We start from the raw sequence: 25,194 nt of genomic DNA on the forward strand, positions 1-25,194 counted from the left end.
GTGTGTGTCCACAGGTGTGTTCGTGAGTGTCTGTATCCACGGGTGTGTTTTTGAGTGTGTGTGTCCACAGGTGTGTGTTTATGAGTGTGTGTGTCCACAGGTATGTTCCTGTGTGGATTTGGTTACTCCAGGATCATGGGTTCGATTCCCAGGGAAAGCACATACTGACAAAGTGTGTACTTCAGTACTTTAGAAACAAGCTCCTCTCTCCTCTGTTTATCCATCTGTCTCTTCATTTACTCTCTTCTATCAATCTGCAGCTGCAGACCTCAGTTAGAAAGAAGTGTGTCGCCCTCTACAGGTCATATTGGGATGATGCATGTTTTCTGCCCCTTCCTCATTTCTGAAAGGAACAGAGATATAGTTAGTGAACCTGTTTTAATCGGTCTGTATTTTTGCATTTCCAGTGGTAGAAAAGTGAGAAACAGCCACCCTAAAATAAAGCCTTGAGCTCACATAGAAAAAACATCATTTGTTTACATTTACATTTAGTCATTTAGCAGACGCTTTTATCCAAAGCCACTTACAAAGAGTTCAGGAATAAGCGATGTTTAATATACAAATACGTAGAAGCTATATGGCTTCGAAAGACTGCTGTTAAAACATTCATGCATCAATAGTCACATACACACGAATGACAAGGCAGCATTTTCTTCCTGTTTTCTCAAGCACAGGCTTTCAATTTCATGCTATGGGGTTTAAACTTCCCTATATTTGTGTTACACAAGCAACCAACAGATTTCCAATATAGCGACATCTCCAGTAGAAAGTTCCCCTTAGATTGAATGCAGAGAAAATAAAGTTTTTAACCCGAGTCTCTCCTGCGAATAAGAGCCAGAAATCTCACGATCTCATCAATGTCTCGAACTGAGCTCAGATTTGCCAAGTCTGCAATCATAAGTTGGAGTTGGAGATCTCAATATGAACTCAAATATTTCTCGACTTTACCCAAATTCAGATTAATCGACCTCTACAGTCTACATTCATTTTACACCCGTTTCAACAATTACACTCTCACTTGTTTCAGGCTTTATTTCTCGTACACAATAAACATCTGAAACTAAGAGGGCATTTACACAAGACCGTTTCAACTGAAAACGCAAGAAAATGTATGCGTTCTGGCTGTATGTTCACACGAAAACGCAAACATTTGAAAACGGGTCTCAATGTGCAACATATTAGTTTCCATATAAACTGCAAGACGGCGGTGTCACGTGCATGCGTATTATACGCTTGGTCACGCGAGTAAAGCCAAAACAATATGGTGGCTTCTCGTACGGCGAGCTCTCACTGCTCGGCTATGTATTAACGTTTGGTCAACACGATGTGGATTTGCTGCACCAATAATACCAGCGGAGACACACTTTTTACATTCGCCAGACTTTGAACACGCATATACGTCGACAGTCGGCATTAAAAAGCACTTTTGGCTTTTAACTGGGCATGTGTATGTGCCTGGCGTGCGTCTTATCCGTTTTCCTGGATCCGTGTAAACGCGGGCCGTTTTGATGACACTGAAAAACACGAATAAAAACTTTTCCGTTTTCATCGTGAAAACGTGGCCTAGTTACTTAAATGAGATACGATGGGTTAGAGCTCTGAAAGATAAAAAGCTTGACGTAGTCTGACTACATTAAGGTTGTTCGTAGTCAAGCTATGAGTAGATAGTTTGTACATGTCTCTTTTAAAGTGCGTGTCTTTGTGTACATAAGTCAAACTGTGAGATGGAAAAGAAAGAAAGATCTGTGCGTGTTGTGTAATTGTGATTGTTTGCTCTCTGTCTTTTAATGGAAGTTAATACTGTTAAAGACAAATAATTGCAGAGTAAGCGAGCGCTCCGGCAGACACCCCCACAGCACATTATGATGAAAGAGAAAACAATGGGCTCACACTCGTGTCTGTCTTGTAACACACACAACACATTATGATCAAAGGCCCAGCAGTGATAATGTCATATCTACACACATTAGCTTTGTTCGGTGTTCAAAGAAAACACTCACTTTTCCTTTCAGAGTAAGATAAGACTTTACAAGTAGTGGTTGCCCGCGCATTCTTGGACAGGCATTCATATTCTGTATCCCACAAACACACACGCACAGGCTTGGTTGTGGGCAGACTCTCTGTCATACCGTCCCCTGCATCCTGACATTTCTCATGCTCTGTTACAGCTAAGCTATTTAAGGAATAGTTCATCATAAAATGACAATTTGTTTCTTGTAGCTCAGTAAGAATGGCACCAGCAATGCTAAGGTCGTGGGTTCGATCCCACATACTTAGAAACAAATTCATTGTACGTCGCCAAATGGATAAATGTAAATGTAAAATTCTGTCATCATTTACTCACCCGCAGTTGTTTCAAACCTGTATACACTTCTTTGTTCAAATGAACACAGAGAAAGATATTTGGAAGAATGTTAGCAATATTCAGTTCTGGGACATCATCCACTGGCATAGTAGTAAAGACGACATTGTATTCTTTTGTTCTGTTGAACACATCATGAGATATTTATTCAATTCTTCCCCATATGGCAGTCAATGATGTCCCGGAACTGAAACTTAATAACATTCTTCCAAACATCTTTCTCTGTGTTCATCAGAACAAAGTAATTTATACAGGTTAGAAATGACATAAGGATAAGTAAATGATGATTTTTGGCTGAACTATCCCTTGAATATCTTCTCCTGATGAAGGGTTTTAGACAGATGGATCATTTTATTCGCATTTACTTGATTTGAATGAAACTGAAATGAAACTCTTGTATTTATTCTCACATTGTATGTCTTGTTTGTTACTTTAGGACAGAGGGTTGAGTTTTATTTCTGCTTTTTATACCTCGTCTCCAGACCCATATCGACAAGTGAGACAAAGTAACAATACATGACATAAAATGTAGATATCAAATATTTTCAGGTTTGGTGTCGCAGCGTACACATTCAAAGATATTTGAGAGAAGCCGTTTCATAATAATGGAAATGTTGAATCAAAACAGTTTTCTTGAGAATAGTGTTTTTGTTATATTTTGTGTACCAGGAAGTGACATCACTTTTGGGTGGCAAAAGCACACCAGTGTTAGTGTTAATGGAGAATTCTCTGATGTTTTGTGGTTATTTATTGTTTGGTCTCTCTCAAGTTGACAGCGTGATATATTAGCTGTCAGTCAATCACCAACAACAATGGCTAACTTTAGCTCTCTGTTTCCACCCGCGCACACTCACACACGCACACACATGTGAGTTTCACTGAAAGATGATCGACAGAGCTTTCGAAAAATGCCATAAATAGTTAATCTTGTCCCACTTCTTTTAACCGTGTAAGAAAAAGCTGAGCCATATCTAGAGCAGAATATTAAAGACAAGCTTTAACACCTCAGGGGATTTGATGGAGTTCTCAGTTGTGTTTCATTTAAGTACCGACCTTGTCTCAGATGTTTCTTCTAAAACGGCTCAGGAGACATAAAAACAGAAACAAACCAGTCTGTTATTGTTGAGAGACTGGGGGTGTCAATGAATGAGATTGTAGAGGTCAAATAATCTGGATTTGAGTCAATTTGATGAGAAATGAGTTGATATTGAGATCTTCAATCATACTGACTTTTGATAGCAGAAGAGACACTTTGTTGACATCTCTTCTCAAACTCTAATGACAGAAACATCCGTGAGATTTCTGACTCTTTTTCTCATGAGAAACATCTGAAACGCAAGCAAACGTTTCCATTTGCTCTCCATTTAATATCACTGATGTCTAGGAGAAATTATTGTAAGAGATCTTGTCTGTGATGTTTGTTTTTTGTCATAGTCCTTTAGAGAATTGTTTACAGGCACATTCATTTCTGTAACGTCCTGGCTGCTTTATTGTCTGTAAGTGCGAACTATAAACACAAATCTATTTTTTTCTTTCTCTGTCTCGCACGTAGTGAACATGACCAGTTTTCTGCTTACGGTTCTTCTGGCCTGTCACATCAACCAATCAGAGCACAGTATCTGCAACCCCTGGATTATGGGTAATGTTGTTCTCTCATAATCTTGTCATTTTTCCTGATCTGTTATTAAAGAGCTTACACGGGTAAATTCATATTTATGTTTGAATGTCTGTACCTGCAAACTGAACAGTAAAGGGTTTATGAGGAGAGTTAACTTTCTACATCGGTTAGTTGAGCCAAACATGAAAATATTTCGGCCATCATTTACAGTACTTACCTTCATTTTGCTTCAAGCTGTGTATGGATTTCTTTCTTCTGTGGAACACAAAATGAGATGTTAGACAAAAAATAACTAACTGAAACAGAACGAAATGTACAAAGTTATTTTGCCCATGTATTTGGTTTTTGCACATGAAGAAGCTGCAGGTCACGATATGAAATGTAATTCTTGTCAGTATGGATCAAGTTTTAAATGCACCTTTCCACTAGGTTTTTGTGAATAAAAACGTAAGTTTACATTTGGATTATTAATGGGGAAAGTTGACACGGGACTCACAGCACAAACAGCTCCAAAAGTAGATAAGGGATTTAATGCATATTTTTATCAAAAGTGCAGAAACATCACCGGAAACAGGCAATACATATTTTTGTACTTTTGGAGATGTGATGTGCCAACTTTTCCTTTTTTGGCATTGTTTGGGTTGGCGTGAGCACCCTTATTGAGGCTTTCGTATGCTGTATGTGGGCATTTTTGCTTCTCTCTAAAATGGTATGAATAAGCAAAGAATTTGATGATAGTTCTTCTAAATCTTTTGAGGAGAGACAAAGTTCTTGAGCTTTATTCCTCAGGAATAAAACATCTAAGAAGAAACTCGGTCTCATTGCATTGTAGGAGAGACGGTCTCATTTCTTATTCTTTATAGAAACGAATCCTAGAGATCACAGGTCATTGAGCTCTTCTCATCAGTTATGCCACACCAGAAATCATCTCCAACAAGACTTGAACCAGGTTATGAAATATTCAACGTTCTTTCCAGCAATTACTAGGTTGCCGGAGTGAGTCAGGATGCGTTTTGGGACTAGTCGTCTTCATCAGCATTTAAATCATTTCTGTCAAACTTTATTTCTCCTTGAGAAAATCATTAAAAAACAGCTTTTATGATGAGTGTTGCTATCAAATGAGGTGATGATGCAGGATTTTATAGGAGGTTGTCAGGCTGTATTCTGGTTGCTTTTTAAGGCATCTTTATGTAGGGGGTTCTGGGTGGTTGCTTATTTGTTCACTTGAAATGTCTCTGTTATATTATGATTTCATTTAACTGGGTCACGTCTACGATGTAGGTCTAGAGGTGTTTTCACCTGTTTCATAATGTGGCAGATGAAACACTCAGTTAAGCTCAAACTGCACAGGTTTAAAAGTTTGTTCAAGTCGCTAACCTTAAAATAGAGTCAAAAGCACAAGAACCGATGTTAAGTTGTTCTAACCTAATAAATTATTATACAATGTTATTTCTTTGACTTTGGCTTTCTGTTGAGTTTCGTTCTTGAAACAGTTTGCCTGGATGAGAAAGGTCACGTTTTTTACGTTGGATTTTTCTGTGATCAAATTTCTGTCCGTCTTAAGTGGCCGGCGCTCATTGATTGGCATTTTTCTTTATTCCGGTGGCTGTCAGGCAGTCTGCTGGGAATACAGTCGCCCATCTTTCGATTTCTTTTGACTAGCGTTGTCGTCATGGGTGTTGCGTTGCTAGGAGGTCTCTATGTGTTATTTTTGAAGCAAACTGAAGCGCTGTGATGTGAAAACGCACATGTTTCATCTTAAGATTCTTTTGACGCACATGAATCGGTGCACTCCGCACAGGAAGACTCATTTTAATAGTCTCTCAAATCAAAAAGAGCATGAATCACAACTTCCGGCTCGCTCTTAAACACACACACACACACACACACCTGCGCACACACACACACACACACACACACACACACACACACACACACACGCACAGACAGACAGACACACACACACACGCACAGACACACACACACACACACACACACACACGCACGCACACACACACACACACACACACACACGCACACACACACACACACACACACACACACACACACACACACACGCACACACACACACACACACACACACACACACACACACACACACACACACGCACACACACACACACACACACACACACGCACAGACAGACAGACACACACACACACGCACACACACACACACACACACACACACACGCACAGACAGACAGACACACACACACACACACGCACAGACACACACACACACACGCACAGACAGACAGACACACACACACACACACAGACACACACACACACACACACACTAAAAACGTGAGAAAAGAGAAAAGAGTCAGAAAAAGGAAGCAGAGGTTCTCAGTCCAGCTCTTATACAGTATACTTCTCATGCATCCTAAAGTTTAAAACACACTTTTAAGTCAGCGAGGGCATCCAGCATGCATCGATATTTTCAGCAAAATCCACGTAAACATTAAACATTCCCAAAGTGTATAAACCTCGGTTATTCATTTATTAACTGTGATGCAAACATCTGTCCCGAATCATTCAGATATAAAAGTTTTGGTTGATATTCGTTTTTTCTTTTCACAATATTGAATATTCAGATTTTAACTAAGCAACTCATGTGCTGGAAAAAGATAAAGATATCAGATTTAAAATACATTTAACGGTAGCTTAACTCACCCTGAACGACCTTCCTTCTTCTGCTGCGCTTGTGCTTCTCTCTCTCTCTCTCTCTCTCTCTCTCTCTCTCGCAGTAACTCGCCGGCGTGATCAGCCAATGAGATTGCAGAAGTTTCCCTGTGAGAGACCTCTATGTGTCTCTCCCACTCCCTCTCTTCTCTCTCTTTGCATTTGCACAGTACAATGGATGAAACAGGTGAATGGATTCTGTGTGTGTGTGTTGTGTATCGATTCATCTCTAGATGTAGTTGATTGTTTGCAGCCGACAGAATTGATATTTACTGCTTTGTTTGTCTCTAACTTAAATCCAGAAACCTGATACGCCATCGAACGTCTCTTTCCTGTTTACAATCGCACGTACACTCCCAATCTCTTTACTTTATCTAGAGTCATACCTGATATCATTGCACAAAAACACACATTAGTTTCAATATACGAGCTTTATAGCAGGCTAATAATGTTTTATGTCCCCTAACCCATGTGAAGCATCATTAGATTTAAAGTCAAACATGATTTGACTGATTTATATGAGCCTCGACGATCACCAAAAATATCCTTGAAAATCAGTGTTTGACCAGTTTCACTGCATTTGTGAGGACATTTCACAAGTGAGAAATCCAGAGATTAGTTGGACCACACATACACCTGCTCTCTCTCTCTCTCTCTCTCTCTCTCTCTCTCCCCTACACACACACACACACACTTCCATCATATCTGATTATATTATCATTATTTACACGCTCAATGTGACCTCAGGTAGAATGTTTGTACCTGCAGGTGAAATGAATTGAAAAGGAGTTTAGTGTAAAAAACTGCACGTCACAAACACGTCATCCTCAGGTGCAGTTGATATATTGTTTAGATTAGCATGTTAAAAATTGAAATGTGATTACAAACTTTTGACTTTTGGCATAACTTCTCTTTCTGTCTGTTCTGTTTCTTACACCATGTCTACACCGGACGCGACCTGCTTGTTCTTAATGGGTTTGTCATGTCTTGCCTTACCACTTCCAGTGTGGTCAAAATTTTTATATATAATTCTAATGCGTCTTTTGTCGTGTCGCATCGCGCTGGACACGACCTCCTATTAAGATGCTTAAATCCAGCTTCTCTCAAGGTTTATTGTCCTCTATAGAAATCTATTGAGATACATATTTTCTTAATGGTGCTTAAACTGCAACTAAACCTCATAGACACAAAAAAGTAAAATACATGATAGTGTATTATAACAGACACTGCGTGTTGTCATTGACGGACGGGGAAGCAGCTTGCGGGTTAAGACACAGCAGATGTTCTGCAGCAAACCATATTAAAGGGTTCAAAGGTCATGAGAGAAAACAAGCACATTTTGACTGTTTATAGGGACATGATATATCATTTGACTGCGAAAATATCAGTGGTCTAGTTCGCTGGATTATATTTATTTATTTAGCATATAAAGTCTAAACAAGACAAATTAAATCTGAGATGATGTTTGACATGTTTTAAATAACTGTTGATTCAAATATAAAAATCAGGTTTTGCATATATTTACATTGTGATCCTAATTTTCTTTTGCGGAATTTAAACCAGATCTTCTGTCTGTAAAATAAACAAAGCATATTATTTTAGGATGGGCTTAAATTGTATCTCAATGCCCAAATGTAAACATTTATACAGCTTATTCCTTTAGTTTTCTCCGTATAAGTTAAATTCTCGTGCTTTTATGTATTTTAGATGTAAATCAGAAGTCTGTCAGGGATCTTTGATGTAAAGTGATGCTGTGATCACATCCGCATACTTCTCACACATTCTGCTCACATCACATGTTTATTCATAAATGTTTGGTGCTTCTGGCGTTTCGCTGTGAGCTTTTCCTATCCAATTAGTTTTTTAATTCCTATCCGAACGGTTGGTTTGATGTTTAATAATCAGCTATCGATTGTCATTCACACAACAGAATGCTTATAATTGCTCTGAGTGTTGTGTAAGAAAGCTTTGGTCTTGTTCAAGGGTGAAGTGCTGGATTGAAACTGCAGTGTTTGTAATGAGACCGAGGCTTTAACCATTACTCACCCGCCGACACTGGATGCTCAGGTAAATATTAAACAGTTGCCAGGATGACAACACCTCACTATCTTGAAAAAAATCAATGTGCGTGTGTGTGTGTGTCTGTGCGTGTTCAGCCCTTTTGCAAGGATGCAGTAAACTAATATATCTAGTGAGTATATGGGCCTGGATGTCTTCAACTTAGTATGATATGAACAAAAAAATATATATAAGAAAAAGAATATTGTTATTTTCATCAACATGGCAGAGTGACGTAGTATTAAAAAATATATTCTACCTGCCCATAGAGTTAATCAAGTGCTCGGACCCCCAAAAGGCATCGAGGACCCCTATACAAAGTAAAAATGAGACTTAAAGGGGTCCCAAAGAAAGATTTATTTGAGAAAACATTATAATGACGAACCTGAAATATGTGCTGAGATAAGAAACAGGAAATATTGTGAATAATTATTAACAAAAAGTCTGTTTTTGGTCTGTCTCTTTAAAAATATAAGCTTGTGATGTTGTCTACTAGTTCATAAGCACCTCTGTGATGAGGCGAACATGTTTTTAATATGCTAATAAATCCCTGAATGCGCTCAAAAATACTAAGGTTTATACTCATTTTAAGGGTTATTTGGATGTTTGATTCTGTTGTAAAAAAATGAATGCCGAATAATTTAGTATAGTCTCTCAAAACTTACTATTAAAAACCTTTTTTGAAATAATATTTGGTTCCCCCCGTTAAAAGCATCTCTTGGTTGGGACCCCCAAAAAACGTGATTAAATTCGAGCACTGACTTAATCTAATATATATTTAATCACATTGGCACATTTAGGATTCATAGCGCTAATGTGGTGATGTATGCTTTATGTGCCTTGATCCAAATGAAAACGCATCACTATTATCCACTTGAGAGGATCAGTTAAGCTGCATGGATCTTTGTAAATGAAGACGCAATTGAAACATTGAAGCATGTGAAGATGTGGTTCTGTGGGAAGCTGTTGTGTTTCGGATCCCCGTTTGACTGGCAGAGATAAACGATGGATTTTCTTTCTCTTCCCAAGTGTAAAATATTGACCTAGATTTGCTGGAGAAATGTGAGTAGTGCTGCAAAGGTGCTCCGAGTGTTTACCGGGGCGTTAGTAATGCGTTCCTACAGTGCCACAGAAAAGAGCCCTTTAACATCTCCTATTTCTCCTAGAAACTGAATGAAGAGCAAATGGAAACGTTAAACAGTCAGAAATCTGACAAATGTCTCCGTCATAGAGTTTGAGAAGAGATGTCAACAATGTGTCAAACCGAGCTCGGTTTTGTCAAGTCTGCCATAGTGAAGATCTCAATATCAAATTGACTAAAATCCAGATTATTTGACCTCTACAATCTATATTCATTTACACCTTCAGTCTCACTCGTGTCTGTTTTTATGTCTCCAGAGCAATGTTTGGAGCAACATCTGAGACTATGGTATTTATATTGAACGCATCTGAGAACTCCATCAAATCTAAAGAGTGTCTTTAATATTCTCCTCTGTGGCTCAGCTTCTTCTTTCACAGTTATTGGTGCCAGATCTAAGACATCCTTCTGTTACAACAAGTGGGACAAGATTCACTCTTCATGGCTTTTTGAGAAAGCTCTTTCAGTTCATTATCCAAACTTATTTTGCTGTATGTTTACTGCCATCTTTTGTCTGTAAAAGGTATTGCGTTTGAAAATCATTTTGGATGTTGATGACTTCCAAACAGCTTGTGTTTGGTGTGGTGTGTGTATGTGTGTATACACATGCATCTTTGACATTTCTTGAATGCATTAATTCAAGCATTTTGGGGATTTCTGCCATCTCAGCCCTCACCAGATGTTACCTCCCATCTTATGATTCATGTAAATGAGCTTCTGATTCATTTGATTCATCACATCAGGTCTGGTTTACAAACAGCCGGTCATCACAATACATGAATAAATCAAAGCAATTGAAAGTCACAACAGGGCGCAGACACATTGGATTTCTGTTGTGTTACGTTCTTCTGACGTTGAAATGTTGTGGCCAGAAGTGATTGAAAAGAGGAAGAGACCGAAAGACGAAGGGGAGGAGTGTTTCACTGTCACACCCCTGCCCCAGAAACATTGAAAAAGAAGTGTGTGATAGAGCATAAGAAAGGAACTTCTACTCCGTAAGAAGGACGAAGCGGAGACAGAAAGAGCATTTCCTCGTCCGACCATGACACCCTGGACAAAAAACAACTCGGTATGGAGATATGGAGTCGGTGAGTCACTTCTCATTTGTGTATCACCTGTGCATGTGCTGGTGAATGTTTGTGTAGTTGTGTATGTCTCGGGCGGTCCTCACAGTCTGTGGTGGATGGCTTGAGTTCCTGCATCTCCGGATGTGGGCCAACACACATCCATCAAACAGCATCACAGCCAGTGGGCCTTACTGGATTTCTGCTTGATCATAAAGTACTGATTGTTTTTTTCTTGACGTTTCTGCTGTATTTACATTAATGGCACAGTCATTGAGCAAACAGATCTACTTCTGCAGGAGACTAAAAAAAGAGTCCTTCATTAAAATGAGCTTAAGAAGTGTTTGTCAGGTCGAAGTAAAAGTGCATGATGTAACAGATGGGCTAGACAAAGACACGCAGGTTTATGTGTCTGAATCAACTTGAGTGTTTTGTCTTACAACGTTACACAAACGTGATTGTTAAGGTCATGTAGAAGTAAATCCTTTAGAAACAGTAAAGACATTTTCTCACTTTTCGTGGTGCAGGGAATTTGCTTCTTTGGCCTGTTTGATGGTTTCTCAACATTTTGCGACATAGAAAGAAACTACATATTTGTAAAAATCATGAATCAAATAAGAAAAGAGCGCCGTCTGGGCAATAATCGGATCCAATCACAGGCTACTCACATTTAAAATCCAATTACTAACAAATCTACAAGAGCAAACAGAATATCTGAAATAGAGTTTCTTTTATTGTATTCTCACCTTTAATAAAGTTGCTTTTGTGTCGAATATAGAAGTTATTCTGGTGTAGAATTGTGTTAAAATCTTTTTGTGATGACGATGCTTTGATAAACTGTGCCGTCTGTGTACTAGTGACATGATGATGTTTCACTTGCAAGTTATTTATTAAGGCATTCTATAAAAATAAGCGGTTTGATAGATGATAATTTATGATTGTGTATTCTATTGCAGTAACACCAGTGTGTGTGTGTGTGTGTGTGTGTGTGTGTTTTTACATGCTGTGTTATACAGGAAGTCACTGAGAGGAAATAGGCCAACGAACTTGTAGTTGCAGAAATGAAGTGTGCGTGTGTGTGTGTGTGTTTATTAATTATCATTGTTTGCTATGTCGAACATCTCTGTTACTGTTGCACATGCAGTTTTTGGAGATAGTGATTTAGACAAACCAATAACTCAAAGAAGTGAATTATATAGACATTGAGACCAGAATACATTGGTCTGTGTCTCAATCAGCTTCTTAGCTTGCAAGGTTTTGAATCAGTATATCGTGTAGGCTACACAGACTCGGGCACTGGTAAGGATCCTGGCTCACGTCACATTTGGTGTGATCACAACCTGCTAAACTGGTTGTGATCATTCACAGCTGACTTTATTTTTTAAACAATGGTTTAAATACACATGAGAAACACTTTGGTCTAATATAAAATTCAACCGTTAAGTAGATTGTGTTCCCTGCCTGTCAAGCAATGTGTTAAAATTGACGTTTTCTTTGCAAAAGTTCTGGCTCGTGCAATTTCGGTTAAACGGCTTCCCAAAATGTCACGTGATTTCCATCAAGGGAACATAGGGAGCATTGATGCTCCCTGAATTTTGCGTTGCATTGTGGGAATTTGTAGCTAAGGAAGTGCACTGGAAGGATTTTGCGAATGAGACAGCCCTTCAAATGTCAGACTCCCTGCTCAGTGCCCTAACTACTGAACAAGGGAGCTGACTGACAGATATTTTGTCCGATTTTGAACAGCATAACAAGTTAGCAACAGCCTACTGTGACAGTTTCGTACATAAAGGTCACACACATTTGCCTTAGAAACATGAAATATACCTGTTTTGTCTCTTCTTATGGTCAAAACCAGCTGTACTTATGCAAAGAAAACTATTTAAGTCTATGGATTATAGACGGTTTCAAAATGACAACATAAACAAACATTACTGCGCATGCGACACATTGACAAACAATAGAGTGACTGCAAAGAAAGAAACTGAGAAGAAGTGTTTCTTGGCTAAACTTGTCTCACCAATTTTATTAAAATGAGACCGAACTACAGGACCCATTCAACAAATCATTTATTTCATAAAATTGTTATACAGTAAAATAATAATATAAATGACTAATAATTTAAACAAAATAAATTATAAATAGTTATATTATAAGATACTAAACAAACACTGACCAGAAGTTAACTTCAGTCCTGGTGCGCGTCCGATGAAACGGTCTATACTGAAATAGCTGATGAACCCATGTCATTTATACTCTCTCTCTCTCTCTCTCTCTCTCTCTCAAGTTAAGTGGAATTTCACAGCAAAAGCAGAAAAGCAGTTGTCTCTGGCTATCGGAGACACGGTGCACATAGAGGAATCATGTGAAGGTACCAGCACGCAGATATATTATGAGGAAACTAATAACACAAAATCTCTTGGAAACTAAGTTGTTTTGATGTTTCCAGGTTGGTACAAAGGTTATCTGACCAAGAACAAAGATAGAAAAGTAAGTGTCATAGTTTTAATATGCTTGGTTCCTGAATACATTAACTTCCTCCATCTGTAATATCTGTTTTCTTTTCTTCACGTAAGGGGGCATTTCCAGCCAACTTCATAGAGCTGAAGGAAGTCATTATTGAAAAGAGAGGGTAAGTCCAGCCCATATTCACGTCCATCCAGACACATCCGTATGGTTTTCTGACACTCATTTCTCCACGTGTGTAGAGATGAAGAGATTATGACATCGGCTGAGATGCCCCTGGTGAAGGAGGTGACCACCACGCTGAGAGAATGGGGTAGCATGTGGAAGCAGATCTTTGTGGTATGGATGGATTTGTTCAGAAAAGCATACTGGAGTAACATCAAATGTTTAGACAATTCAGTCTGAGTGTCGTGCCGTCTTTGTACCAACAGGTCAATAAGAAGGAGCGTTTCCGTCAGGTACAGAGGCTGATGTGGGATCTTATGGAGTGGCGGTCGCAGCTCCTGTCTGGCACGTTACCGAGCGACGAGTTTAAAGAGCTGAAACAGAAAGTCACCTCAAAGATCGACTACGGAAACAAGTACCTGTTTCATTTCTCTCCATGTCTGTCTGCATTCTGGAAGACTTTCATGTCCCGCAGTATTACCATGCTTTGCCAAGTAGTACTTGGGGGTACTGTATAAATATCATAATTGGATAGCATTTCTGTATCATGGTTCCACACGAGAATAAATGTGTAGTTTATCTTCAGAGCATCAGTAGTCCACTTTGGGATGCAGTTGTATTACCATTAAAGAATTTACCATCAAACCTTTAGGAAAAATACATTTCTCACAGCTGCATGTGAACACACGACTGCAGGAATTCATCTCAAGCTGACGTCAACACCGATCATCTTATTACACGAGTGCATACAGTACCATAAACACATGGATGTGACCTATTGTTTGAACAAAACTAATATTATAATATGAGATGAAAGATAAGATGGATCGATACATAAAACTAGCACAGATGTGTAGAAATGCGCTTGCCAATAGCGGTCAAATATAGCGTGTGCTACATTTACATTTAGTCATTTAGCAGACGCTTTTATCCAAAGCGACTTACAGATGAGGAAACATTGGAAGCAATTATAACAACATAGGCAACAAAATACATAAGTGCATCAAACTAGTCCATTAAAGCCTAGCACAGTATACAAAGCTAAGAATAGTGAGGTTAGTGAGTGTTTTTTTTAAAGAAGGAACGGGAAGAGAATTAGGATAAATCAATCAGCGAAGTGTTGACGGAAGAGATGCGTTTTAAGGCGTTTTTTAAAGATGGCAACCGAGTCTGCTGATCTTGTAGCAGCTGGTAGATCATTCCACCAATGTGGAACAGATCCAGAGAAGGTACGGGAGAGTGACTTTTTTCCTTTTTGGGATGGTACCACTAGTCGTTGTTCCTTTGCAGACCGCAGTGATCTGGCAGGAACATAGATCTGCATTAGCGAGTGGAGATACGATGGTGCAGATCCGGTGTTGGTCTTGTAGGCCAGGAGCATAGCTTTGAACTTTATGCGGGCGGCAACAGGGAGCCAGTGTAACCTGATGAAGAGCGAAGATACATGCGCTCTCTTCGGTTCATTGAAGACCACTCTTGCCGCTGCATTCTGGATCATCTGGAGAGGTTTGATTGTGCAAGCAGGAAGTCCAGCCAGAAGCGCATTGCAATAATCCAGTTTGGACAGGACAAGAGCCTGGACTAGGACTTGCGTAGAGTGCTCCGATAGGAAAGGTCTAATTTTCCTAATGTTGTAGAGGATGAATCTACAGGACCGGGTGGTGCTGGCAACATGAGTTGGTGACCGGGTGGTGCTGGCAACGTGTGCTGTGGAGAGAGATGTGTTTACCATGTAAATATCAGTTGTTTTTGAACACTTAGGATCTTGGAGCTGGACGTGGTGGTCAGAGATGCTGATGGGAATATTCTCGACCCCGAGCGAGCCAGCGTCATCAGTCTCTTCAGAGCACACGAGGACGCCACAGCCAAGATCACAGAGCGAATTAAAGAGGAACAGGTTAAGTTTCACTATCATTTCACGGTTTACAGATTCACCCGGAGAATTAAACCGCAAAAGATATTCTCATGTGAGAGAGGGAGAGAGTCGATTAAATGAGATGTTCAGCACGACAAACCAAAGCTATCGGCACTCCATATTCCTTAGAGCATCGCTCTACATGTATGGTACAGATTCTTATCTAAGCCTTTTCTTATCCCTTATTAAAATTGCAATGACACATTAAACAAAAACACACATTTTTCATATTTCTTTCTAGAAACCAAGACGTCATATCTAATGTAATTTTGCTTTTCCGAAATAAATGTATGTGTTTGGATAATTGTGCTTTTTTACTTTGTGCAGTCTAACGTTCAGATGGATCATTCGGGAATGTCGGCACGGATCCAGTCTTCCCCCACGCACAGCCTTTATGTTTTTGTGCGGAATTTCGTCTGTCGTATTGGAGAGGACTCTGAACTCTTTATGTCTCTGTACGACCCCATCAAACTAACAAACATCAGGTAAAGATGGTTTCCCCGACACAGAGTTCTGTGCTGTCAAAGATGTTTTTCATTTATCTCTCTGTCTCCCTCCAGTGAGAATTATCTGGTGCGTTGGGGAGATAAAGGTTTGCCAAAGGACATTGAGATGCTCAACAGTCTGAAGGTGGTTTTTACAGTAAGTCAATTCTCGCCACCAAAACGCCAGAGATCAGTATTTATTGGTGACCATTTACTGTGAATGAGAGAGAAGCTCTCTCGTGTGTCTTTGTTCGAAAGTCTTTCTTTATCTTTCCTCGCAGGATCTTGGAAATAAGGACTTGAGTCGAGAGAAGATCTACCTGATCTGTCAAATTGTGCGTGTCGGACGAATGGATCTGAAAGATACGAATCATAAGAAATGTACGATGGGTCTGCGCAGACCGTTTGGCGTTGCTGGTAAGAGCAGAACGTGCATGCTGGGATATATCATGCTAACCGACAGAGGCAGCAGACAGGAAAACTTTGTCTTTGAACATACACTACCAAGAAATACGTTTTTAAGGATTTATTTATTGATATTTATACATTTTGAGCCATATTTAAGAGTTAACTGTCGTCTGACAACTCCTTGACCTCTGGTCTGCACGGAAAAATGATCTTGACACAACAAGTCAGCCAGGCAGGTTCATGACATCATTGGCTGATATTTCTGTCTGCCTTGACAGTGATGGACATCAGTGACATCATCAAGGGAAAGACGGAGTGTGATGAGGAGAAGCAATATTTCATTCCTTTTCATCCGTAAGTCTCGTCTCTTTCTCTACCCCGCTCACGCGTTTCGATTGTGAAGGGACAGAAATAAAAACAGTGTTGTCATTTATTCACATCGTGTGTCGTTACAAACTAAATAACTGGGGCAGGTGAGCTCCAAACATCCTGAAGATCAACTGAAGTCTTACTATGTGTTGAAAAGGCCAAAATGTAGCTTTTTCATGTAAACATTTTTGTCCAATTTGGATTAAATTTAATCCGTTTCCCACATAAAGCTGAAAAATGGCTTCGTTTTGGGCCAGTTCCGTTAATCTTTCCATTATATTTTAATGCTGTCCTTTTTGGGAGTGTGCCTGACCGATTCAATATACATTTCTATATTTCATATAATGCCACAAAATCTGTGGCCCCCATGGATCCATATTGGGTCCCCCCAGAGGTCACGGGCCCCAGTTTGAGAACCACTGCTTTAATGTATCCTAGCATACATTTTTTCATTGGTTGACATCATGTGAATGTTAGAACAAAATACAACCTCAAACATTTTGAATGTTCTTTTTTAAAAGTTGTTAGAAAGTGACATTTGTGTGTGTGTGTGTGTGTGTGTAGGGTCACAGCTGAACATGATTTCCTTCACACTCTTCTGAACAAATTGACGACATCGCAAAGAGACAGCGGAGGTCAAGGTACTACTGCTGAACACCAATGCCATCACAGGCTAATGCTTTGATACTACACTGATCGCTATAATCCTGTCTGCACACACATGCACGCACACATGCACACGCATGCACACACGCATGCACACACATGCACACACACACACACACACACACACACACACACACACACACACACACTCACAGAGACAATGCCATCAGGACAGAGGTGATTGAATTGAGAGAGACACAGAAGCTTTATGGCGGTCAAGACATTTGAGAATGGAAGTAAAGAATTTGAGAATTGCGCTGTCAGGAAATATTTTACTTTCTTTGTGTATTTGTTGTGATGTAGATTTGAAACATAGATTATTAAATTACATATTGGTTTACTTAATGAATGATAAAATCGCTTATTAGTATGTAGTGATCTTGGAAAGCGATGTTGTATGTTATAATTTTGTGTTCAAAAATCTAACTTTCAGATTTCAATTTCACAATGTTTCAGCACATGCTCTCAGACTGTTGTCGGTTTATCTGTTACTAACAGAAGTGACAAGCTGAATATGTGGTTTGAAGATTAAATCAAGTTTTTTTTTAAGTGCGAACTCAAGTTACTCAACTTAGTGAATACAGAATATACTGTAGTTCTGATGTGCAATATCGTTTGAGTATTGAGTAGTATTGAGCTACACAAAATACAAAATGGCTTAAAGGAAATAGTTTAAACAATACAAAGTCTCATTTCCAACATCAGGGCAATGACCAAGAAGTTTTGATGGACGGAGATGTTGAAAAGGAGCTTGAAAGAGGACGTGTGTCTGTATTGTCTCAATGCTAAGCGAGGAGAATCATTTGAGAGGCCAAAGACTCTTCAAAGAGCACAGATGGAGAATTGCCGTATTCAGTTGAATTTTGGGGTCGGAAAGCATTTCATAAAATAATGGAAAACTGCACCTCCATCACCACAACAAATCTTTTCTGCTCTCGTGCAAAAACTAATTCCAACATAGTAATCTGCCATACTGGAACTTCAAGCAAGACTGGGGTCCGTGGCCAAATGAAAAAGAGTTTTTTTTGGCAGAATAACACAACATAGGTTTGGTGCACACAGGGATAAAAATGCCCAATGTCCAAAGTTAAATATAGCACCAGATCTTCATTGTTGTGAACCTACTTTTATACCAGAGGTACTGGACATATTGTTCAGATACATGGAATCATGTTTTATATCAAATACCAACAGATATAAAAATCAAAACCTGACTTGCTCTTATAGAAATATTATAATGGGTCGTAGTTAGATCTTCCATCAGCACACTGGTTCAAAATAAACATCAATATCAACAAATAATGTGTCACTGAATGTAAAATCAAGATCCTGCAATAGCAGTCCATAGCCATCCCAGTTCCCTGATCTGAACACTATTGAAAATGAGTGGGATGAACTGAAGAAGTGAGAGCACCAACATTTGAAGGATCTGGAGAAAGTCTTTATGGTGGAATGGATGCAGATGAGTCTGTTTTCTCAAACCTCATCAGACTTAAAATAAAACACTCAGAGCTGTTTTTCTTATGAATTAAGGTTGCAGAGTCTATTAAATACAAGGGGGGCAATAATTGTGGCCTACGCGTGTGAAAGAATTTTTTTTAACAATGTGATATTCCCCTGACTTCAAATTGTTGTCCTTCAACTAAATGTTGGAATTTTGTAGAATTAAAACGAGAAACAATGCAGATTTATTTTTACAGCCGCCTTTGCTCATATTTACCAAAGGTGCCAATAATAGCGGAGGGCACATTTAATATCTAAATTGTTATGATGCCATAAAACAACCATTTGTGTTTCCCAAAAAAACCTTTTAGTCAATCTTTCTTAAAAGTTCCAATTCTTTCTTACCTACTTATAGTCTGAAGGAACCTTTTGTGCTGCAGAAATGGTTTGTGGAAATTAAAGTTTCTTTATGGAACCTTAAAAGTATTTTTCTGTACTGTATGTTTTGTCCTAAACTCATCTAGTGTTTTTAATTATTGTTTAGTTTTGGGTGTGATTTGCGTTTTGTGGATTGACAGCTATACCCCAACTCCAGGGATGCTTCACTTCAGAACTATCACTTCTTGAGCCGCAAAGCATCTCTTTGAATTATGGGATGTATACAATAAAGAGTTGAATAAATAAGAGTGTGTCTTCTGTCACGCAGGCCTGTGGGTCACCATGAAAGCTCTGGTGGGTGATATCATCCAGATCAGAAAGGAATATCCACACCTGGTGGACCGGAGCACCGTGGTGGCACGGAAACTGGGCTTTCCTGAGATTATAATGCCGGGTGACATCCGTAATGACATCTATCTGACTCTGCACTCCGGAGACTTTGACAAATACAACAAAACCACACAGAAGAATGTGGAGGTCATCATGCTGGTGTGTGATGAGGAAGGAAAGATCGTGCCTGTGAGTTTCCTTTAACCTTTGATGTTTCAAATAAAAATCCTCTTTAATTTTTATGGTAATTTGTCGCTTGCATGCAATGTAAAGAGGTCCGATGCCACAATGTTGCATTTTTCTGTTTAAATCATTTTATGTGAATAAAGGTATACTGTTTTACTTATTGTTTAAGAATACCAAGCAGTGTATACAGTAGTGTAAGAGCCGTTTTTTAGTAAATAGTACACATTACCTGGTTATTATATTCAGATATGTGTTCTGGGATTTCTGAGATGATTGACAGCTCACCTTTGCTCTCATCATTTAGAACTCAATCTGTCTGGGTGCTGGAGATCGACCTGTAAATGAATATAGATCAGTGATTTACTACCAGATCAAACAACCCCGCTGGATGGAAACCTTTAAGGTGAGTGTGAGAGAGAGAGAGAGAGAGAGAGAGAGAGAGAGAGAGAGAGAGAGAGAGAGAGAGAGAGAGAGAGAGAGAGGTTTAATGTGTGTCACAGTCTCCACCTCTCCAAACCTCATTAACCGCATTTTACTTTGACAATCTAATGAATTTCCAAATAAAACATGCCAAATGTTAGATGGGTCTTATTCTTCTTATCCATCATTATTGATTTGATTGTAAAAAGTGCTGCGACCACAGTGAAGCAGGTTGGAGCGGTCTGAAAAACAAGAAACAGGGCCGTACGCATGATTTTGGAAATACAGAGGTGCAAAAACTGAATTTGTCCCAAACAAAAAACAGACTTTCAGTATGTGCATTTTAAGACGTTTGGAGTGCAAATACCATAACAATTGCTAAAACCATCTCTGTCTTTTCATGTTTGTCAGTAATGAAAGTGAACACATGGTCAATTGATATTTTTATAAAAAAATGATACCCGATTGAAATACAACATGTCTTTCATAAAGGATCATAATGCATTTTGGTTTGAAATTACATAAAGGCACGAGGTTTCCATTTAAATGTTTTGTTTAGCTACAGATGCGGCAGACACTTAGGTTTTTATAAAAATAGGTCAACTTAAAACAATATAGAAACAGAATTAAAGAACGAGAATTAGTTTAAAAGTGATGCATTTGAATTAAATGGAAATCATAAAGTTGTTTTAATAGTCTAACCACTATAAACACTCAGAGTCAACTCCACGCAGTTTAGCATGAACTAGTGGAGGTCTGTATACTGACATTTAACACGTAAATGATATGTTTTCGGCGTTTTGAAGTTTGGATTACTGGATATTACAATACGTCGTTCACTCAGGTTTGTTGTTTAAATGTTGACCCGCGTCAAGCACTCTCAAAACGAGAGTGGGCGCTCTGAAAAAGGGAAGAAAGCGACGCAGTCAGCGTTTTGCACGCATTTGTGAATGGCCGCCAACATTTCTATAAAACATTAAACAGTTAGCTACTTACATCGCACTCTTTCACAGTAGAAACTGAACTCGAGCTTGACTTCTGTCAATAGGCCCTTTTCGCAATGACGTCATTCAACTTTCGCCAATTCGCAAAGCAGTGAATCACAACTTCCGTTTTGCCCTCGCACAAAATTTTAACAACAGCGACTTAAAATACAAGTGGTCAAGACATCGGTAAGATTATAACTGTGTTAAGTATCAGGCATGTTGATATTTCATAACATTATTGACTGACAGAACACGAATTCAAGAACTTATCCTAGCACCTTCGCTAAGGCAAAAAGAAAACAAAATACTTACCTTCATAAGTAGACCTTTATCGAAGGTTTATCGTATTCGTGGCAGCAGTGCAAGGGACTTAGTAAACTCCATAATGAAGGCGCTAGCGGAAGAACAGAAGATGCGTGCCAAAAGGGCCTATGGCAACTCACGCCTTGATCGGACAGTAACCCTCGACTTTCTGTGTTTGATTGGCCGACACATAAAGAGCACTGTTAAACAGCTGATTTGAGATCAGTTATCTAAGGGGTTTCTACTAAATGGGCATTTTTTCCATGTCAATGGTGCCATTAATACCTTCTGAATGACATCAAACACTTTGAGGACAGCAAATAGGATCAATTTTTATAGTGACATAAATATTGATTTCAATCTTGTATGTGACCTTGTTTACAGTCTGTATGTTTTAATGTTGCCGTAGGTTGCGATCCCTCTGGAGGAGATGCCCCGGATCCACCTGCGCTTCATGTTCCGACATCGATCCTCACAGGAGTGTACGTTTCACTGCCGTAGGGTCTCTGCCATCGATTTATTAAAACACGATTGTAAACACATTAAAACCGAGAAGAGAGCATCAAATACTTCACCTCATCAAAGGCTTTTTTTAGTAAATGATTTTGAGACTGAAACCATCACAGATGTTTTTAATGTGTGACCCTGAAGTCAAATATAGGTTTTTAATTTAGCTTGATGTAAGTTCTGCGCGCACATTCCTAATGTCTATGTCGGATGTAGGAATAACATTTGTATCGTTTCTGTTCTTTAGCGAAGGACAAGAGTGAGAGAAATTTTGCGATGGCATTTGTGCGTCTGATGAAGGAAGATGGAACCGTTCTGAGAGATGGAATACACGAGCTCACTGTATTTAAGGTTTGAATTTAACAAACGTTTACAAACAAACACCACCGACAAAATATTATTATATTTCAGCTTAAAACCCAAAAAGGCTTTAAAAGATTTAGCTTTATTTCTCTCTCTCTCTCTCTCTCGTCTGCGTCTGCGTCTGCGTGTGTCTGTGTGTCTGTGTGTGTCTGTGTGTCTGTGTGTGTGTCTGTGTGTGTGTCTGTGTGTGTGTCTGTGTGTCTGTCTGTCTGTCTGTCTGCAGGGTGACAGTAAGCGTATGGAGGACTGCAGCTCTTATCTCTCACTGCCGTCTGAGCGCAGTCACTCTGACAGCCACAAGGGGGCGACACTGATGCGCAGCTCCAGCAATGTTGGGGGTCTCTCTGTGAGCTCCAGAGACGGTTTCACCATCTCTACCCTCGTCTGCTCCACCAAACTCACACAGAACGGTTTGTGTTTGTTTGTGCTTTGAAAGTCATCCTGAAACGTCATTCACAGTCCAATTGGATGGAGAATGGTATCTCTCTATGGCAGGTGGTCGGAGGGGAGGGTTTTGGTGATGTCAGTCAAAAAGAAACATGTTCATATGGGATGATGATAAACAGAGTCCATATTTAATTTCATGATGAGTTTAATATCCGAGACAGTGAAAATGCTTCTTCAATGGTTCACTTTCATCTTTAACCTCCTATAAGGTCACACAGACGCAGGTGCGCCACAACAGCTGTTCTTGAGAAAGCTTGTTAATCACACTAATAAATCTTATGGAGACATTACTCGCACTGCAACCCCGATGGAGACAAACACGCACACGCACACACACACGCACACGCACACGCACACGCACACGCACACACACACACACACACACACATTTACTGTTAAACATGTGAAATAAACCGATGCATAATTAAGAGTCAGCTGAGGATATAACTCTCTCTCTCTCTCCCTCAGTTGGTTTACTGGGTTTGTTGAAATGGAGAACTCGTCCTGAAATGCTGAAACAAAACCTTCAAGAGCTCAAACTCATTGATGGAGAGGAAGTTGTGAAGGTTTGTTCCTGATTCAGATTTAAAAGACCCATGAGAGTGTGTAGCTTTCTCAGACTCTCACGTGTGTGTGTGTGTGTGTGTGTGTGTAGTTTCTTCAGGACACCTTGGATGCCCTGTTTAACATCATGATGGAGCATTCTCAGACCGATGACTATGATATTCTGGTGTTTGATGCTTTGGTAAGCAGCATTCAGTCCTCCAGTACACAAACACACAACACAAAGTGTTGTTAAGTGACCTGTCTCTCTCTTTCCAGATTTATATCATAGGTCTTATCGCTGACCGAAAGTTTCAGCATTTTAACACAGTGCTTGAGGCGTACATCAAACAACACTTCAGTGCAACTCTGGCCTACAAGTGAGTCAAACATTTCACACGTGATCGTGATGGAATATATGAGCAGCATAAAACCACAAGATGGCAGTGTGTGTGTGTAAACATCGATAACAAATGCAACTTGAAATACTACATAAATCTTTGCAAATCTAAGAGATCAGATGCAAGTATTCATGTTATATCAAAGTGTTTTATTGAAGCCCGTAAGATTTAATTATGAATAATGCTTGATTGGTAAGGCTGTGTGTGTGTTTTTACCTGTTATTAAAACTTTCACATACATTTAGTTGATTATAACGTCTCCAAACTTGCCAAAAACAGCCACATGCAAAAACACTGTAGTATTTCCCATGGTACACTGTAGTTTGTTTAACGCTTTTAAAAGTATACAACAGCACTACGCAGATAGTGATAAACTGTAGTACAAGCTTCAAAGACCCTACAGTATAGTATCTTGATTTTTTCCTACAGTTTATAGTAAGTACTGAAGTATACCACAGGTACTGACTCTTTCTGTCTTCCTGTAGGAAGTTGATGTCTGTGTTGAAGAAGTATCTGGACGTGTCGAGTCGAGGTGAGGTCTGTGAGCCCATCCTGCGGACCCTCAAAGCCCTCGAGTACATCTTCAAATTTGTCGTGCGCTCACGAATGCTCTACTCACAGTAAGTGTATAATGGATGTTAAAAGCGAGACGTTTCCACAAAGGAAAACTAGAAAAGTACAAAGCTATGTTAAAGTCCCAGTGAAATAAAAAATGACAAAGACAATTTTTTCATGAAATATTGCAGTGTAATTGTAAATAGTTTATCAACGTGGATCATTCTCTTTTTAAAATTCGTGTGCCCTCATAATCTTCAGTTAAAATCTGAAAATGCACTTCCTTCCTGTAATGACTTTCTGTATGACAGACAGCAACTGACAGTCTGCTGCCAGTTCAATTTCAAAAAGCAACGGCTGTTTTATACATCCAATAAAATCGCGGAGTAAGACGAAAGCCACACCCACTATTTTTCTCATTAGAAATTCCATTCCATGCATCAAAATATGGAAGTAAAAACGATCGCAACCTCCGGTTCACGGGGAGGAATATCAAGATGTGTCCTGACCAATGGTAAGAGTGATGTGGTGTCATGTGACCTGCACCAGTCAGTTCATTCACCAAACTTGACTAAGTCAACTGAATGAGTCACGTGCACTCATAGATGAAGCAACAGAAAAATGTGTGAAGTTTGTTTGTGACGGCCTATGAGAACAACGTCAATATATTTATTTGCTAATGCAGCAGACGCTTTATCATTGCTGACTTACAAACGCAGCACCTCAGTGACACAGCAGCCAATATGAGAAACATTTTTATTTATGTATACTTTTATGTTTTATTAAACGGGGAACACGTACAAAAATAGCCTACGGTATAAAATTAAAAGGTCTGCGTGTAGAAGCTAA

At 39.3% G+C, this 25,194-nt stretch overlaps 1 protein-coding gene across 1 annotated transcript in view; it reads left to right on the forward strand.

The window, feature by feature from the left end:
• Positions 1-10,832: 10,832 nt before the first annotated feature.
• The window catches only part of dock2 (dedicator of cytokinesis 2), a 58,632-nt gene continuing 44,270 nt past the window's right edge, over positions 10,833-25,194 (forward strand). Inside the window, exons 1-22 of the mRNA XM_079479418.1 lie at positions 10,833-10,973; positions 13,237-13,320; positions 13,399-13,439; positions 13,526-13,581; positions 13,658-13,754; positions 13,847-13,995; positions 15,342-15,477; positions 15,823-15,980; positions 16,056-16,137; positions 16,262-16,397; positions 16,667-16,742; positions 17,322-17,398; positions 19,573-19,823; positions 20,125-20,223; positions 21,939-22,011; positions 22,284-22,387; positions 22,623-22,809; positions 23,315-23,412; positions 23,502-23,591; positions 23,669-23,769; positions 24,276-24,410; positions 24,657-24,669. Of these exons, the coding sequence (XP_079335544.1) occupies positions 10,928-10,973; positions 13,237-13,320; positions 13,399-13,439; positions 13,526-13,581; positions 13,658-13,754; positions 13,847-13,995; positions 15,342-15,477; positions 15,823-15,980; positions 16,056-16,137; positions 16,262-16,397; positions 16,667-16,742; positions 17,322-17,398; positions 19,573-19,823; positions 20,125-20,223; positions 21,939-22,011; positions 22,284-22,387; positions 22,623-22,809; positions 23,315-23,412; positions 23,502-23,591; positions 23,669-23,769; positions 24,276-24,410; positions 24,657-24,669 (2,289 nt within the window). The 5' untranslated portion in view covers positions 10,833-10,927. The remainder of the gene's footprint in view (positions 10,974-13,236; positions 13,321-13,398; positions 13,440-13,525; positions 13,582-13,657; positions 13,755-13,846; positions 13,996-15,341; positions 15,478-15,822; positions 15,981-16,055; positions 16,138-16,261; positions 16,398-16,666; positions 16,743-17,321; positions 17,399-19,572; positions 19,824-20,124; positions 20,224-21,938; positions 22,012-22,283; positions 22,388-22,622; positions 22,810-23,314; positions 23,413-23,501; positions 23,592-23,668; positions 23,770-24,275; positions 24,411-24,656; positions 24,670-25,194) is intronic.

This window comes from Barbatula barbatula, assembly GCF_947034865.1.
Source record: "Barbatula barbatula genome assembly, chromosome: 18".
Classification (NCBI taxonomy): domain Eukaryota; kingdom Metazoa; phylum Chordata; class Actinopteri; order Cypriniformes; family Nemacheilidae; genus Barbatula; species Barbatula barbatula.